General features: G+C 42.3%; 3 protein-coding genes across 5 annotated transcripts; 2 read left to right on the plus strand and 1 right to left on the minus strand.

The window, feature by feature from the left end:
* LRR1 (leucine rich repeat protein 1) lies at nt 1-10,391 on the plus strand. Of its 3 annotated transcripts, XM_069596120.1 has the most exons (4): nt 1-502; nt 3,642-3,740; nt 6,322-7,043; nt 9,953-10,391. In XM_069596120.1, exons 1-4 carry the CDS (start codon nt 290-292, stop codon nt 10,191-10,193), a joined length of 1,275 nt encoding a protein of 424 aa, XP_069452221.1. In that variant the 5' UTR covers nt 1-289; the 3' UTR covers nt 10,194-10,391. The 3 variants fall into 3 exon arrangements, with proteins under 3 accessions (XP_069452221.1, XP_069452222.1, XP_069452223.1); XM_069596121.1 differs by lacking the exon at nt 3,642-3,740 and having other exon boundaries at nt 210-502; XM_069596122.1 differs by lacking the exon at nt 6,322-7,043 and having other exon boundaries at nt 222-502.
* Nucleotides 10,392-13,145: 2,754 nt separating this feature from the next.
* On the minus strand, nt 13,146-14,359 carry RPL36AL (ribosomal protein L36a like). The gene is made up of 2 exons (XM_069596127.1): nt 14,272-14,359; nt 13,146-13,594 (listed from the first exon to the last, which is right to left on the minus strand). The coding sequence occupies exon 2, from the start codon at nt 13,561-13,563 to the stop codon at nt 13,243-13,245; it is 321 nt and encodes a 106-aa protein (XP_069452228.1). The 5' UTR covers nt 13,564-13,594; nt 14,272-14,359; the 3' UTR covers nt 13,146-13,242.
* Nucleotides 14,136-17,026, plus strand: MGAT2 (alpha-1,6-mannosyl-glycoprotein 2-beta-N-acetylglucosaminyltransferase). Its single transcript, XM_069596119.1, has one exon. The coding sequence runs from the start codon at nt 14,971-14,973 to the stop codon at nt 16,309-16,311; it is 1,341 nt and encodes a 446-aa protein (XP_069452220.1). The 5' UTR covers nt 14,136-14,970; the 3' UTR covers nt 16,312-17,026.
* Nucleotides 17,027-17,065: the final 39 nt, after the last annotated feature.

The raw sequence follows: 17,065 nt of genomic DNA on the forward strand, positions 1-17,065 counted from the left end.
CCCCCGCCGATCGCCGGGTTCGGGAGGCGCGAGCCGGATCCTCCGGCGGTCTGTGTCCGCGGTCCGCAGCCACAGTGTAGACTCGGTCCTGCACGGGAGAGGGGACCCCGTTCGCCCCCGCAGGACTCGTGGAGCCGCTGCCCGAAGAAACAGGGACGTCGGCACCGCGAGCCGGCAGGCAGATCCCCGGACAGCCCGCGCTCGAGGGCCCCGGCGGCGGCGCGGTGGGGCGGGAAAGGGGCAGTTTCAAAGCCGAGCGGTGGGAGCCAGTGGCTGGCGTCCCGGCGGGATGAAGCTGCACTGCGAGGTGGAGGTGGTCAGCCGGCACTTGCCGGCCTTGGGGCTGAGGAACCGGGGCAAGGGCGTCCGGGCGGTGTTGAGCCTCTGTCAGCAAGCGCCCAGGACTCCGCCGGGTCCCAGAGCTGGAGGCGAGCGGGGCGGCCGTCACCCCGCCTGCTTGTTCATTTCCACCCTGAAGGACAAGCGCGGGACCCGCTATGAGGTGCGTGGAGCCGGCGGGTCAGGGCTAGCAGCCAGGCGTTCTTGCCCTAAGCGCCCGACTGTTTGCCCAGCTGGACTCCGTCTTGGGGGTTCCCGACTGCCGGCCCCTGAACCCCACCATCACCCGGACCCTGGCGTCTCCCTACGGACCCGAAGGCGGGAAGATTTTAAGAGTCACTTCTTAATTTTCTTGCCCATTTCTGCGACTTTATTGACAGCCTTGCTATTTAGTAGTAGATAGCAACCCTGCCCCTTTAATGCCTTTGAAATTTCGGCATAAGTAGCATCAGTCCAGTTTGGGAGAACCGTAAAATGACTACACCTTGGTTCAGTAGATTCTGTTTCTCCCAGTTTCTTCGCTAAATTTGTTTGTTTTTAAGGCTTTGTGGGATGCGTCTAAGGTCGTTAGGCCAGGTTGTGCTGTGCTTGGTCGCTTCAGTCGTGTCCGACTCATTGCGACCCCAGGGACTGCAGCCCGCCAGGCTCCATGGGATTTTCCAGGCAAGAATTCTGGAGTGGGTTGCCATTTCCTACTCCAGGGGATCTTCCCGGTTAGTACAGTGGTAAAGCAGTGATGCTTGGGTTGCGTCTTGATAATTTTATTAAAATTCTTGGCTACTGCATCTCTTGCTCTTTCTTAACTGTTTAATTTCCTAAGTTTTGATTTGTTAGGTACGGGGCTCTTTTGTATTTACATAACAGTAGTAAACCCTCTAGAAGTTGGAAATTGAATTTTTAAAGCACAAGTTTTATAAAATCCTTTTACCTTGATTCCCAGGCACGTTCTTTTGTGAAAATGACTAGAATACCCTTGTGCCTACTATAATAAAATTGAGGGGTGATTCATCACCCTCTGTTGCATCTAACTTTTGACTGGGTTTTATACAATTTGTGGGATTGTTTCTCTTAGTGTTGTATCCTCAGTAAATACTCTTAGTTGAGGAAGAGTTATTGCTGTTTTATTCAGAGCCACGTAAATGTTTGTGTAAGTAGTTGAAAGTCTAAATAATTCCTCTCTTCCGGTGGAATCAACTCATGTAATTTTTCAAATGGAAGGGACTTCTGTCACCAGATTTTAAAGATTAGAAAACTGTTAGGTGAGAAAAGCAAACTCATAACCAGAATTGGGTCTCCCTTTTTTCCCTGTTGACCTCCCTTAAACCTATCTTTTCATGCCCACCTTAGGTACTGTCTTAAGAGTCTGTTATGATCTCTCCTTTAAAACTTCCGCTGTGCTAAGGTCAGTAGCTGAAAATCCTAACGAAAATTTTATTGTAAACCACTAGTTGAAAACAGTGTGTGCAGGGCGCATTGCTGGATAGATACTATGGGAAATAAACCTGATTTAATCACTGTTTTTCCAAGACTAGAAAGGGAAAAACAGAAACCACCTCTTACAAAGGTGGGCCGTAATTGCTGTAATATAGGGAGAAGCAGAGTGGTATTATATAGTATAATATTAAAAATGAAATGAATTCTGATTCAAGTCTTTGAGAAAGTTTTGTGGAAGAAGTTGTGCCACAGGGCTTAGAACACAGTAGGTGTCAAGTAAACATTTATTTGATAAGGTGGTTTGGTTTTGGCCTTGAGGAGTAGGAATTAGTGCTGAGTGTGGAAGCACCTTGGGTCTCTTTCTTACAACCTTCTACTTTTCTGTCCCATGACGCTGACATCCATCTGACTGATTTCCAAATCTGTATCTTTTGCTAGTCCTCTCCCTTAATTTCCAACTTGAGCCAGCTACCTACTGGAAATCTTCATTTGGTTGTGTCACAGTATTTCAAACTCAGAATACCTCCAGATTAATTTTCCTTGCCACCCCTAACCCAGCGTTTCTGATAGTGTTCTGCAGCTCCTTTAAGTAAGATTCTGTCCCTCTCCAGGAACCTTAAAGGCTTTCCTTCCCCACATCCAACATATTATTGAATTCTTTCAATTCTGCTTCCTGGGTAATTTTGTATTTTCATACCCCCTTCCATCCCAAGGTGTACCTAAACCACCATTGTCCCTTGCCTGGCTGGTTTCTTAAAGGATCTCCTTACCTCTACCATTGTCTTTCCTCCATCCCATCGTCCCCTCTCCCAAAGTTCATTATTAAACTTTGTAGTTAAAGGGAACTTTTCAAAATGTAGATCTAACAGTAATATCCGCTGAATATTCATCTAATCTCCATCATCTAATCTCTGTTTACCTCTCTACACTCACCTGCCTCTTTTCACTGGATCTTCCAGCATACTGAACGTCTTTCACCTCCTCAGTTGCCAAACTCTCTTACCTTCAAGGCTTTGCACACTATTCCATTTTATTTATATACTACCTCCCTCTCCTTCCCTCAGTATCTTCACTTGCCTAACATCTTAATCCTTCATTTCTTGCTCATTTCAGTTCTCTTTCATACCCCCAGACCAGGTAAGAGTCCTTTCCTATATAAGGTCTTATAGCGGCCTGTACTTCCTTGTCTTAATATTTGTTATGCTTATAATTACTTGTTTAATAAACTTTCTCTCATGAAATTGGCAACTTGATAAGTGTAGTTACCATGCTGGTCTTATTTACCACTGTTGTCCCAAGCCCCCTGTCATAGAGCCTGGTACATAGTGGTTTCTCAATAAATAGTTGTTAAAGTCTGCAGCAGAAGCAACATCAGTTATTAAAAATTATTGAGCAGCTATTATATGTTAGTCACTCTTCTGGCTCTGGGAAAATAATACTGAACAAAGGAGACAAGATTCCTGCTTTCATCAAGTTTATATCTTGTGGGAGGCATGCCTACCCCAGGCTAGTAGACTGAAGTTAAGAAAGCAGGTAGCTACTATTGGCAACTCTTACTACACCCAGAGTTAGAATGGGAGAGAAGAAGCATTCTCCTCAAACAAAGGGGATTCTGTTCTTGAGGAAGGAAGAGTTATTGGACAGGTAGAACAATTGTATTTTACCCAAAGCCGGATAAGGAGTGTAAATACCCCCAAAAGCAATCAAACAAAAACCTTTAAATCTTAAAACCACAAAGCACCCAGATGTAAGGACTATAAGCCAAACTGAATCTTGGCAAAGTGGCATATTGCAGGTGTAATAAATACTGAATAACAGTACCTGGTTTTGTCATTTTTCTCCCCCGCCCCCTCATTGGTTGCAAGCAGCTAAAGGAGAACATTGAGCAGTTCTTCACCAAATTTGTGGATGAGGGGAAAGCCACTGTTCGGTTAAAGGAGCCTCCCGTGGATATCTGTCTCAGTAAGGTATGGTATTAATGCGTAGGTTGGTTTACTGTAAAGAGAATAGAGGCTGTATTAGGAGCCTGATCTCCCACAGAGCTGAACAGAGATAGGCACTTGCAGGCATGTTTGTGGAAGTGATGGCAGCTTCCCTGGCTTGCTTGTGTGGCCTTGAAAAGAGCAGAGTCAGTCTTAGAAAAGTTGCCCAGGATGAGAAGGAAAACTGATTTTGCTTCTATGCCCAAGATGGAGCCTTGGGGTGTTCTTAGAACTCTATAAGCAGGTGGCACGGGTCTGCATTTTGCCAGCTGAATCACAGGTGACAAATCTAAATTTGGTGTTAAAAAAATGGATAAAATACAATTAGAAACACTTTAGGGGATATTTTACTTACTATAATCATTTTTTAAAATATATAAATCATTAAGATAAAAAACTTTTCTTTTTTGCCTTATCTCGCTTTTTCCGTTTTTCCCTTCCCAGAGGGTAGGAGCTGTGATTTGTTCAACCTTGCCTTTGCCTTTATCCTTGACCCCAAGTCAAGTGCTTTCTAAACATTTAATAACTGTTCAAGCTCTTTTATTGAATGCCTATCAAGCTGTTTTTGTCCTACCTCCTCCTGTTCTGGTTTTTCATTTTCTCTTGCTAATCAGCCTGTCCTGCCATTGACTCCTTCTACCTACAAACAAGCTGAGAGTCCTACCAATTAGAATAGAAAAGACAAATTTCTGGAAAGTTGAGGCTAAAGCTGTTGGTTCCACTTTCTCAGTATCTCTTTTGACCTCTACTTTCACTGGTTTGGGCTTCCCTGGTGGCTCAGAGGGTAAAGCATCTGCCTGCAATGCAGGAGATCTGGGTTCAGTCCCTGGGTCAGGAAGATCCCCTGGAGAAGGAAATGGCAAACCACTCCAGTACTCTTGCCTGGAAAATCCCATGGACAGAGAAGCCTGGTAGACTACAGTCCATGGGATCGCAAAGAGTCAGATGTGACTGAGCGACTTCACTTCACTTCACTTTCACTTCACTGGTTTATTCATAAAACACTGTCAAAGGTCAGTGATCTCTTCCTATCTGCTAATCACATTGCCATGATTGCTCATCCTTTTTGAGCTCTGAAGAATTTGACACTGATGACCACTCCCTTCATACTAACTTTTCTTTCTTGCCACCTGTGATAGGGCACTGTGCTGGTTTATCTTCAGTTTTCTTAGCCGCTCCTTTGTTTCTTGTTTCTTGGCAACGTTTTTTTCTATCCTGGGAGTGAAGACTTTATTCCTATCCTCTGCCTGTTCTCTGCCATACATGCTTTCTGTTACCACAGCTCCCTTTGATGCATGTAACTCCCAAGGAGGTCCCTCTGCTGGACCTACTTAACCCAGGTCACCAGACTTTCCTCACTCCACTTCACTGTGTATGTTGCTGCGAGAATAATATGTAGCTCTTGTTACATAATTCTCAACTCACAATTCTTCAGTGATCTCCCACAGCTTGATCATTCTGTCCTCCTTACCCTGGCATCAAGGGTACTCATTTATACTCTGTAGCCATACAGTATTTCTACTCTTTTACTCCTCTGCACAGCTCCCACATTCCAACCAAATAGTTTCCCAGACTTGCTGAAAGTTCGCTAATCCTTCATATATAAAGTGTTTGAAACTTCTAAAGTATCCAGCAAGTATTTTTATTGCTGCCTTAATTCACATATCACTTTAATAGGGATTTCTCTGTCCAGCTGGAAGTGGTCTCTTGCTTTCGATGTGTTGTACAACTTTTTTCAGTAAGTGCTAAGTTACACCTGCCTTTTTTTATTTTTAAAAGTTTCTTGATATATACATATGTAATTTTTACTTATTTTATTTTTGGCTGTGTTGAGAGTTGCAGTGCATGAGCATCTCATTGTAGTGACTTCTCTTGTGGAGCCCAGACTCTAGGTGAGTGGGTTTCAGTAGTTGTGACATGTGGGCTCAGTAGTACCTCTTGGACTTAGTTGCTCTGCGGCGTGTGGGATCTTCCTGGTCCAGGGATTCGAACCCATGTACCCAGCATTGGCAGGCAGATTCTTATCCACTGCACCACTAGGGAAGTCCTTGGCCTTGCTTTTGACAGGGCTATTGCTTTTCGCAATTCCTAGTCTTTGTGAATAACCCCCCTGGGTATTTTGCACTGTACAACACTACTTCAGTCTGTCTCTGAGGCACTGGAGATTTGAGTCATTTCATCTTTTCATTTTCTTTTTGGTTACTAAGGTTAAAGTAACTTTTTAAAAAAAATTTATTGAATTATAGTAGATGGGTCAGTTCATCTTAAATCCAAGTCTTCAGTGGAATCTTCATGTTTTCCTGTTTTATTTTATGCTCATATGGTTCCCCCTGTGAACAGTTTTATTTATTTAACAGTTTCAACATAATTTTTTCAAAAACTTAATAAATTTTTGTATATGTAATTAAATTTAGTGAAAATAGAATACTGAAAAAAGCTTAGTAATTTTCAATAAATAATTGCATGATTTTTATACAACTTCACCACGTTTGTTTAGGATGAACTAACATGCGTTTATTACCTAAAATGGAATTTATAATTGTACAACCTACTTTTACATCTTCAGGCCAATTCCAGCAGTCTAAAGAGTTTCCTTTCAGCTGTGCGACTGGCTCATAGAGGCTGTGATGTTGAGGCACCACTTTCAACCCTCACACCAGTGAAGACTTCAGAATTTGAAAAATTTAAAACTAAAATGGTTATCACATCCAAAAAGGACTATCCTCTAAGCAAGAACTTCCCCTATTCTCTGGAACATCTTCAGACTTCTTATTGTGGGCTTGTCCGGGTTGATATGCGTATGCTTTGCTTAAAAAACCTTAGAAAATTAGACTTGAGTCATAACCATATAAAAAAGCTTCCAGCTACAATTGGAGACCTCATCCACCTTCAAGAACTTAACCTGAATGATAACCACTTGGAATCATTTAGTGTAGCCTTGTGTCAGTCTACACTCCAGAAGTCACTTCAGAGTTTGGATATCAGCAAGAACAAAATTAAGGCACTCCCCGTGCAGTTTTGCCAGCTCCGAGAACTTATATATTTAAAACTTGATGATAATGAATTGATTCGCCTTCCTTTCAAGATGGGACAACTCAGGAACCTGCGGTTTTTGTCAGCAGCTCGAAATAAGCTTCCATTTTTGCCTAGTGAATTTAAAAATTTATCCCTTGAGTACTTGGATCTTTTTGGAAATACTTTTGAACAACCTAAAGTCCTTCCAGTTATAAACCTGCAAATGCCATTAACTTTACTGGAATCTTCTGCACGAACCATATTATATAATAGGTAAGCCTTTGATAGCATCATGGTATTTTCATCATTCTCAAGAATTAAGTCTTTAACATAGCTGTTTATACTATGCACAATCTGACCCTTTGCTCCAGTGGCCTTCTTTTAAAAAGAAATGACAAAAGTTATGGGTCTAGAAGAATGGGCATATGAATAAACACAGATAAACTTTATAGTGCTCATAGACACCCACTGAAACCCAAGCCAGTCTTCCCTCTTCATCATCCCTAGCTTAAGTGCTCTTATCCTAAAGCAGTGGTTCTCAGATTTTACTTCACATTAGAATTACCTAAGGAGCTTTAAAAAATTCTGATGGTTAGTCCCCCCCTAAGACTTATTAAATCAGAATGCTTGGGAGTAGGACTGAGTTTTTTTTTTTAAACTATCCAGGTGTTTCTAATGTACAGATTTTTTTTTTAAACTATCCAGGTGTTTCTAATGTACAGATTAAGAGCCTTGGCTTACTTCTCAAATTTTAATATTCATCACATTCCTGGGAGTCTTGTTTAGCAGATTTTGTTTTAGAGGTCTGAAGTGGAGATCTGCTTTTTAAACTGCTTTCAAGGTGAGGCTGCTAGTTCATGAGTTACACTTTGAATACTAAGGCTCTAACAGTAACTTGGGCTACCCTTGTAGCCTAGTTGGTAAAGAATCTGCCTGCAATGCAGAAGACCTGGGTTTGATTCCTGGGTTGGGAAGATTCCCTGGAGAAGAAAATGGCAACCCACTCCAGTATTCTTGCTTGGAGAATCCCATGGACAGAGGAGCCTGGCAGGCTACAGTCCATGGGGTCACAAGAGGCAGACACGACTTAGTTACTAAACCACCACCACCACCAAAAGTAACTAAGGGCTCATTATTGTTTTAAGGTAGTGATCCTCAAAAGTTGAGGAATGCATCACCAATCATGCTTATTGTAACACAGTGCTTAACTAAAGCAAATTGCTGGTCCCAACCCTCAGAGATTCTTATTCAGTAAATTTGTCATGGGGATGAAGAAACTGCATCTCTAACAAGTTCCAAGGAGATGCTGATAATGCTGGTCAGGGGACCACACTTGGGGACTGCTGGTTTAAGGTATTGACTCTTAACTAGGAGTTTAAAATTCTCTCTTAAGTGACCGTACATGTAAGTGCCAAGAACAGTGCCTGGTTCTTAATAGGTCCCGATACTCACTGGATTTATAAATACATGTAATTTGCTTATTTGACAAATTAAAAATCATTAATTGTGTTATCATTTGTTGTAGAGGAACTTCTAAATAATATAGATGTGAAATACATACCTAGATCTGGTCATATGGGTCCTAGATTCTACCTCAGATCAACTAGTTCAGAATCTCCAGAGATGGGCCCCTACTGTGTGTCATATATTTTTTAAAGTCTCCAGAAGTGATACTCATGATTCAGGTTAAAACCGCTGATTTGAGAGCACTCTAAATGGTGTCTTTTGGCAATAAACTACTCCCAAGTGTCTTGTTCTTTGCTTTCTCTGAGACTTACCTATAAAAAAAATAACGTATTTATTCAATTTTGAAAATTATGTCCAAGTGAGAAATACTGTAAATGGTCACTGATGATTTGAAAGGATCATAAATTGGCTAGGATGACTCTGATCTTTATTGAAGTATAATTTTGCAAATTTCCAGCTCACTTGGTTTAAGAATATAGGTCCAAAGCCATGAGAACAATCTCTGCTATTTAGCTGTTGATAGATTGTCCTAACTACTGGTCACAAACATAAAGTTATAGTCTTAGAAAAATATGTGGGGACTTACATTGGGTAGAAAATACAGTTTTTAACTGTTTCGTGTTTTTCTTGGTCTATAACCAAGAGCCTGGAAAGTGTTTTTTTTTTTTTTTTTAAAGTTACTTACACAATTTAACAGATTAGTACATGTGGAAAAAATGAAAAATTGTAAACAAAGTCAATCCCATCCTTTAAGTAAGTAAGCCACTATTTTTTATTTGATGTGCACTTTTCTGCTAGGGTTTTAAACACCAGTTTAGGGACTTCCTTGGAGGTCCAATGGTTAAGACTGTACTTCCAGTGCAGGGGGCAGAGGTCAGGGCACTAAGATCCCACATGCTGTGTGGCAAAACAAAACAGCACCAGTTTAAATTATAATAGTAGGTTTTACTTGTTGCAAAAGATCTGAACACCTGTTAATGTGCCAGCCTATGTACTAAAGAAAGAATAAAGAAAAGCGACACAAAGCACTTGGGCTATGATTATGTTCAGGGTGCAGGAGAGATCTGGGCACTGGGCAGGCAATCTCAAGAGATTGTCTCAGTGTTATGCAGGGTGAGAGCAATTGTATTGGGGGCCACTGAAGTTTTAATTTTAAGTAAGAGGGTGAATGACTTAATTTAAGCAGAGTTAGGAGCCTTGCTTGCTTTAGTAAAGCAAAACCAATATCACAACATTTAAAACCTTTGTTTCACACGTTTTAGGATTCTCTTTTGAACACTTGATGCCTAGGAGTGTATATGTATTTATTTAAATAAATGTTTCTTCACAGATAGAACTGACAAATTCTCTCATTACCATTTTTAGGAACTGTATGAGAGAGCCGTACATTTAAATTATGTTATACTGGTCATACAGTATAATTATATAAAGGACAGATGACTCTTTCCTTGTATTCAGTAAGTTATACTATTAAGTGGCAATACTAAAAGGTCACTACTTTATGGAGTAGTATAGATCCTCTTAGGCTTATGTCATATGCTGTTATTTAGTATATTTTTCCCATTTGTACCAGTTTGGAAAATAAAAACAATATACTGAATTAATAGAGTAATTTTATTTTCTCATGGTTATAATTCAGTGTCTAATAATTGATGTCCTAATACATGAAGTTTTGAATCATTAAAAAATATCTTTAAAATATTTTTTTCCAATAGGATTCCATATGGCTCTCATATCATTCCTTTCCATCTTTGTCAAGATTTGGATACTGCAAAAACCTGTGTTTGTGGAAGATACAGTATAAGCAGTTTTATTCAAGGAACTACTACCATGAATCTACACTCTGTTGCTCACACTGTGGTCTTAGTAGATAATATGGGTGGTACTGAAGCACCTGTTATTTCTTACTTCTGTTCTCTAGCCTGTTATGTAAATTCTTGTGATATGCTCAAGTAATAGGTGATACCACAAAAAGAAATTCCATTTAGTCTCAGACTAATTTGGGATTCACTTATGGTTTAAATGTCAAATTGGAGAAAGGGCAGCTTTCCATGGATTTTGTATACTTGACTGAGGGGAAGAATGTGTGGTAGTCTAACATTTTCAATTGTTTGACTGTAAAATTTTAATTTCATTAAAACCTGGTTCATTTTATTGTGGTGTTAACTTTTATCAGTTTATCACACTTGTGTTGATTTTGGCCTAGTATTTCTGGTTGTGCTGCTGCTGCTGCTAAGTCACTTCAGTCGTGTCTGACTCTGTGCGACCCCATAGACGGCAGCCCACGAGGCTCCCCCGTCCCTGGGATTCTCCAGGCAAGAACACTGGAGTGGGTTGCCATTTCCTTCTCCAGTGCATGAAAGTGAAAAGTGAAAGTGAAGTCACTCAGTCGCGTCCGACTCCCAGCGACCCCATGGACTGCAGCCCACCAGGCTCCTCCGTCCATGGGATTTCCCAGGCAAGAGTACTGGTTGTGGGGTTATCTTTTAATGTTAAACAGATACTGATCCCAACCATTCTGTTCATAGAATTTTCTTAATAAATTTTTATCTTGCATTTGTTAAATTGAGTTTCTGTATATAGAAAATATACTTTGGACAAATACAGTCTAAATTGTGAAAATTTGTTCAATATGAAACTACATGTTTTTAAACACTTGTATTTTCAGGTATATTTTTCTATATACGGAATTTTATATTCACCAGCCATAAAGTAGAAGTTGTTTTGGAGAAATAGACTTCAGCCTTTAAGTTTTATATTAACTGCATAATCTTTGTTGTGATTTTTAAGTTTTTCCATTTTTAGGGTTGGAATAAGGTTTTGGTGTTGGAGAGGAATAGGAGAAAATTGCTACTTTTTTACTGATTGTCTGTATTATATGAGGGCTGTTCTTTTTCTGTTGGTCAAGTTTTTTAAAATTGGAGTATAATTGCTTTAGTGTTGTTAGTTTCTGCTGTACAACACAGTGAATTAGCTGTCATTGTTTTGTGTGTGTCACTCGGTCGTGTCTGACTCTTTGCAATGTAGCCCGCCAGGCTCCTCCATCCATAGGAGTCTCGTATACATATATCCCCTCACTCTTGAGCCTCCCACCGCCTCTAGGTCATCACAGAGCACCAACTTGAGCTCCTATGCTATACACCAACTTTTGGTCTTTAAAACGAAGAATTTTATAAGAATCTTAGAATTTTCTAAACTCATTACTGAGATATTGACCAAAAATATTATAAAATTTTAGTAACTTTCTTTAAAAACATGGTTCTTTTAAAAGTGATTAGGGGGACATATTTAAAAAGTAATTCAGTGCTTACCTGATTTTTACATATTCCTGTAGAGAATTATTTCATCAATAAATGCAGGTATAATAGTCTATGTTGGGAATAAGTGCTAATCATGTTATTCCTACACTCCAGCCCTTTGCATTCTTCCTCTCTACAAGCCATCTCCATGTAAGTATCTTAGCCTACTTAAAATTCATGTACAGAAAGCAGAATTTGTTCTCATAACCATACCCCTTCCCAATTTTCCTTTCACTCGATATTCAAACTCCTTTTTCTTTCTTGCCTGTGTTTACTAGACTCACTTCTTTCATTCTGATTTTACTTTTGTTTTATTCATAGTTGTTTACCTCCTCAACCCTCCCCACAGTCAATTTATAACATTTGAGTACCCCCCCGCCCCGAGTATGCTCAAAAGGGTTCAAACAAGAATTTATGTTGTCATGAACTCATGCTCTTTTAACAAGCTTCAGAACTTTTTGTAGTTAGAAGTCCATTATCAACTCCTACCTTACATTCAAGACTGAGGTCTAAAAAGGTACTGTCCAAAAAACTGATGGAATTGTTTGTTCTGTCTCTTGTCCAATAGGGTGGTCATTAGCCACATGTGGCTATTGAGCAATAAATGTGAGGCATTGCATTAATATAAGTAGCTATATGTGGCTAGTAGTCCCTGCTGGAGTGTACACTTGCAGAAAAGTCAGGGGGGTTTTTTTGGCAGCCATTGTAGAATATTAACTCTCCGACCAGGGATTGAACCAATGTTATTAGCAATGAAAGCACCCAGTCTGAACCACTGGACCACTAGGGAATTCCCAATGTCAGTTTTTAATTTTTTCAACTTGGATCCTCTGTTTCACTCAGTCCACTATTCACAGGTCTAGCTTATCCCCTTCACTTTTAAAATTTCATATTGGAGCATAGCACAAATAATAGTGTTAGTTTCAGGTGTACAGCAAAGTGATTCAGTTATACATGGATCTGTTTTTCAAATTATTTCCTCATTTAGGCCACTACAGAATATTCAACAGAATTCCTTGTGCTATACAGTAGGTCCTTGTTGGTTATCTGTTTTAAATATAGCAGTGTGTACATGTCAATCCCCAATTCCCACTCTGTCCCTTCCCATCAGAAATTTGTTCTCAATCTGAGTCTGTTTTGTACAATTTTAAGTTCATTTTTATCTTTTAGCCATGTCATGTCTTTCTCTGACTTACTTCACTTAGTATGATAATCTCCAAGTCCACCCATGTTATTGCAAATGGGATTATTTCATTCTTTTTAATGGCTGAGCACTTGTCATTTACTTTTTTTCAAAATCTGATTAAGAAATTTCCCAGCAGCTCATCAATCATAATTATGAATTCACCCAACATAAATATATATTTGAAATTGACCTGAAAAAGTAAATCATCAGTTTTTCCCTTCTTTATGATTTATCTCCATAACCTAGTTAAGAAAACTTGAGGTGGGACTCCTATCTTTATATAAATATAAAATGCCAGTTCTTGTGGAACAAAATTTAAATAATGAATTAGATAAAAGGATGAACTTTAACCCACAAATAATTTACCATTATTTTAATTTAGAACCATATTAGGCATGCAACTAATGTAAAACATACAAAAGATTTTAGTAGGAGTATCACTGTTTATTCTCATTCAGGCAATTTTTCTGTAACTTCAACATTTTCCTCTCAAAACATAAGAACAAAAGAATCCCAAAGCTTAGAACTGGATCACTTGGCCCTTTCTCTTCTTATCTCCTCCGAGTTCAAAATGCTTGCACCTCTTAATGGCCAGCATCCTCTTGGATCTGCAGTTGGGCTCAACGCATTCAAGTCTCAGCACGATCTTCTTTGTGGTTTTAGCCTTCTTCCGGAAAATTGGCTTGGTTTGCCCACCGTAGCCACTCTGCTTCCGATCATAGCGCCTCTTTCCCTGGGCATACAGGGAATCTTTGCCCTTCTTATACTGGGTCACTTTGTGAGGCTGATGCTTTCCACACTTCTTACAGAAAGTCCTTCGGGTTTTAGGTACATTGACCATCTTTGCAGCAGAAGTGTCTTCGCGGTGCAAACTGTTGTAAGACACGGGAGCAAACGTTAGAACACTTGAAACAGCAACGTATAAATCCACCAAGTACTCATTTTCCGTATGAGTAAGTGCACAACTTTTTGGAATGCTTAGATTTACAGAATGAGACTCACTAAAAAACAGCAAGAGTAGCAGCACAGGGACGCCCAGTACGGTAAGTCCCGCGTACAAAGTGGGATCCTTTGGGGCTTAATTTATCGTGGTTGCCCAACAAATAAAGCGTAGTGGTGGGATACCTTATTTTCTCCGGCAGAGAGAGGGCCGAGGCTAGAGTTTATTTTCGACTCTCGGCGCACCCTTTCCCTCCATGTTCTAGCTCCCGGGCATGCCTGGCTCTGAGCGCGGTGTAGAACCACCGCCACGGCCCGCTCAGTCCCTTCGAGGACTGCATCTGCCTAGTTTCACTTTTGCCTTCAAAGCACCGTCACCCGTAAAAGCGCTAAAGGCTGACGTGTCCTTACTGAGTGCCGCCAGGCCCAGCAGCCGCCATGCGAGCGCCCTTTCCGGAAGGGGAAAGTGAATTCTGGAAATCCACTAACCAAGGCGGCAAACCTCGCCCTCCCTCTCCTAACAGGGCTCACCAGGTCCGGCCCGGCCCAGCCTCGAATCCTGAGCACTGGAGGCTCCGCCGTGACCGCCACCACCCAACACCTGGCTTACCGAGAGACCCGACGTCCACGTTCCTGTCTCGCTCGTCTCGCGCCTCACAGGAAAAGGAGGGACGTGGCGGAAGTAGGAACTGAGCCTGAGCGGCGGTGCCGCGGACCAATAGGTGACGGGCAGCGACGGCCGGGCGTCTCCGGACGTGTCCGGGAAGCGCCAACCGACGGCCAGGGGCGGGCCGGAGGGGTGTGGGTCCCCGGGCCGCGGTGCTCGGCGGGCCAGTCGCTGCCTGTCAGGACAGTCGCCGCCGGAGTGAGGCCAGGCGAGGTTGTGTTTCTCGTTCCGGGATGTCCGGGGCCGAATAGAGATGAGAGCGCGGAGGACGCAGGGCAGCTGGAGGCGCAGGTAACGGAGTCGAGGTACAGCGGGGCCGCGTCGGGCTTCTTCCCGGACCGGTGCTGGATGGAGAGGACCGAAGCGACGCCGTGCCTCTGCTCCTAGCGGCGGGGCCGCTGCCCGAGCTGCAGTTGCCAGGTGAAGATGTGTGGAGCCCGGGCGGCGCGGGGGAGCTGAAAACCTGCGGGTCCCGGGACCCCCGGGGCCCGGGATGAGTTAGCGAGGGCAGCTTCGGGGGCCAGTTCCGACTACTGCAGGCCACCGCCACGGTTGCCGCCCGCCCGCCCCTTCCCCGCCGGGGCCGCTGGCTCCTTTCCGCGCCCGCCCGCCCGCCTGCCCGCGCTCCCGGCCCCGGAGACCATGAGGTTCCGCATCTATAAGCGGAAGGTGCTGATCTTGACGCTCGTGGTGGCCGCCTGCGGCTTCGTCCTCTGGAGCAGCAATGGGCGACAAAGGAAGAGCGAGGCCCTCGCCCCGCCGCTGCTGGACGCCGACCCCGCGCGGGGTGCGGGCGCCCGGGCTGGGGACCATCCCGCCGTGTCGGTGGGCATCCGCCGGGGCTCCAACGAGTCGGCGGCTCCGCTGGTCGCCGCGGCCCCGCAGCCCGAGGTGGACAATCTGACGCTGCGGTACCGGTCCCTAGTGTACCAGCTGAACTTTGACCAGACGCTGAGGAATGTAGATAAGGCCGGGTCCTGGACCCCCCGAGAGCTGGCGCTGGTGGTCCAGGTGCACAACCGGCCCGAATACCTCAAACTGCTGCTGGACTCACTTCGAAAAGCCCAGGGAATCGACGACATCCTCGTCATCTTTAGCCATGACTTCTGGTCGACCGAAATCAATCAGCTGATTGCTGGGGTGGATTTCTGTCCAGTTCTGCAGGTGTTCTTTCCTTTCAGCATTCAGTTGTACCCTAACGAGTTCCCGGGCACTGACCCCAGAGATTGCCCCAGAGACGTGGAGAAGAATGCAGCTTTGCGGATGGGATGCATTAATGCTGAATATCCCGACTCCTTCGGCCATTATAGAGAGGCCAAGTTCTCCCAAACCAAACACCACTGGTGGTGGAAGCTGCATTTTGTATGGGAGAGGGTCAAAGTCCTTCGAGACTATGCTGGCCTCATACTTTTCCTAGAGGAGGATCACTACTTAGCCCCAGACTTTTACCATGTCTTCAAAAAGATGTGGAAATTAAAGCAGCTAGAGTGCCCTGAGTGTGATGTTCTCTCCCTGGGGACCTATACTGCCATTCGAAATTTCTACGACGTGGCTGACAAGGTAGATGTGAAAACGTGGAAATCCACAGAGCACAATATGGGTCTGGCCCTGACCCGGGAAGCCTATCAAAAGCTGATTGAGTGCACAGACACTTTCTGTACTTACGATGATTATAACTGGGACTGGACCCTTCAATATTTGACTGTATCTTGTCTTCCAAAATTCTGGAAAGTGCTGGTTCCTCAAGTTCCTAGGATTTTTCATGCTGGAGACTGTGGTATGCATCACCAAAAAACCTGTAGACCAGCCACCCAGAGTGCCCAACTTGAGTCACTCTTAAATAATAACAAACAGTACCTGTTTCCAGAAACTCTAACTATTAGTGAGAAGTTTATGACAGCCCTTTCCCCACCTAGGAAAAATGGAGGGTGGGGAGATATTAGGGACCATGAACTCTGTAAAAGTTATAGAAGGCTGCAGTAAAAAAAAGAAAATCACAATTACAAAAGCAAAAGTAGTGACAGTCTTCTATTTTTGATATTTGTCCAAATAGGATATACAATTGAATAAAAAAGTTTAGGAACTGGTTTCTGCTTTAATACAACAACAAAATTCTTGTAAAAGTTGTCCAAATATAGTCATCTTTTCCTTTTATGTCTGATTAAGATTTAAAACGCAAGTTTTCATTTTGAGAATTGCGTTTTAAAGTTCAGTGTGTATCTGCTAGAGGTAATCACTGTTAATTGATAGAAGAGGGGAAACTTTATTTGCATCTATTAATCTTTTTATCTGGAACTTTGTACACTTTTTCACTTTCAAGACTTATTTTAAGTACAGCAAAATTTATTTAAAATTGTCATATCAGTAAAAAGTATTACAGTGAAATTAAGAGTATTAATGTAACAAGCCCAGCTTCACTCTTGACACAGTAACTAGGAAGAGGTTGCTTCAGTGGTTTTATAATTCGAAAATTAGGTTTGTTAAACACCCTGTCAGAACAGTCATTTTCAGTATTAAAGATTCCTGTATTATTGTGTTAAGAATTGCCTGTGCTCTGGAACCTGCATAGAACACACTTTCTTTTGGAATGTATTTGACTGATAAGAAAGTTTAAACACTTTTCACCTCAATGTAGAAATACAGTGATTTTTTTTTCTTTTAGTGCTGCCAAAATAAAATACTTGTTTTTGCATAAAAAGGTTCCTAATCGTTTTTCAGAATAATTTTACATCAAAGT

The sequence above is a fragment of the Ovis canadensis genome, chromosome 7 (genome assembly GCF_042477335.2).
Source record: "Ovis canadensis isolate MfBH-ARS-UI-01 breed Bighorn chromosome 7, ARS-UI_OviCan_v2, whole genome shotgun sequence".
Classification (NCBI taxonomy): Eukaryota; Metazoa; Chordata; class Mammalia; order Artiodactyla; family Bovidae; genus Ovis; species Ovis canadensis.

What these genes read in the sequence shown, in the direction of transcription:
- MGAT2 (XM_069596119.1), top strand. Translation starts at nt 14,971, where the DNA reads ATGAGGTTCCGCATCTATAAGCGGAAGGTGCTGATCTTGACGCTCGTG.
- LRR1 (XM_069596120.1), top strand. Translation starts at nt 290, where the DNA reads ATGAAGCTGCACTGCGAGGTGGAGGTGGTCAGCCGGCACTTGCCGGCC. An exon ending in TGGATATCTGTCTCAGTAAG is followed by an intron (nt 3,741 to 6,321) that starts GTATGGTATTAA and finishes TTACATCTTCAG; the next exon opens with GCCAATTCCAGCAGTCTAAA. An exon ending in CGAACCATATTATATAATAG is followed by an intron (nt 7,044 to 9,952) that starts GTAAGCCTTTGA and finishes TTTTTCCAATAG; the next exon opens with GATTCCATATGGCTCTCATA.
- RPL36AL (XM_069596127.1), bottom strand. Translation starts at nt 13,563, where the DNA reads ATGGTCAATGTACCTAAAACCCGAAGGACTTTCTGTAAGAAGTGTGGA.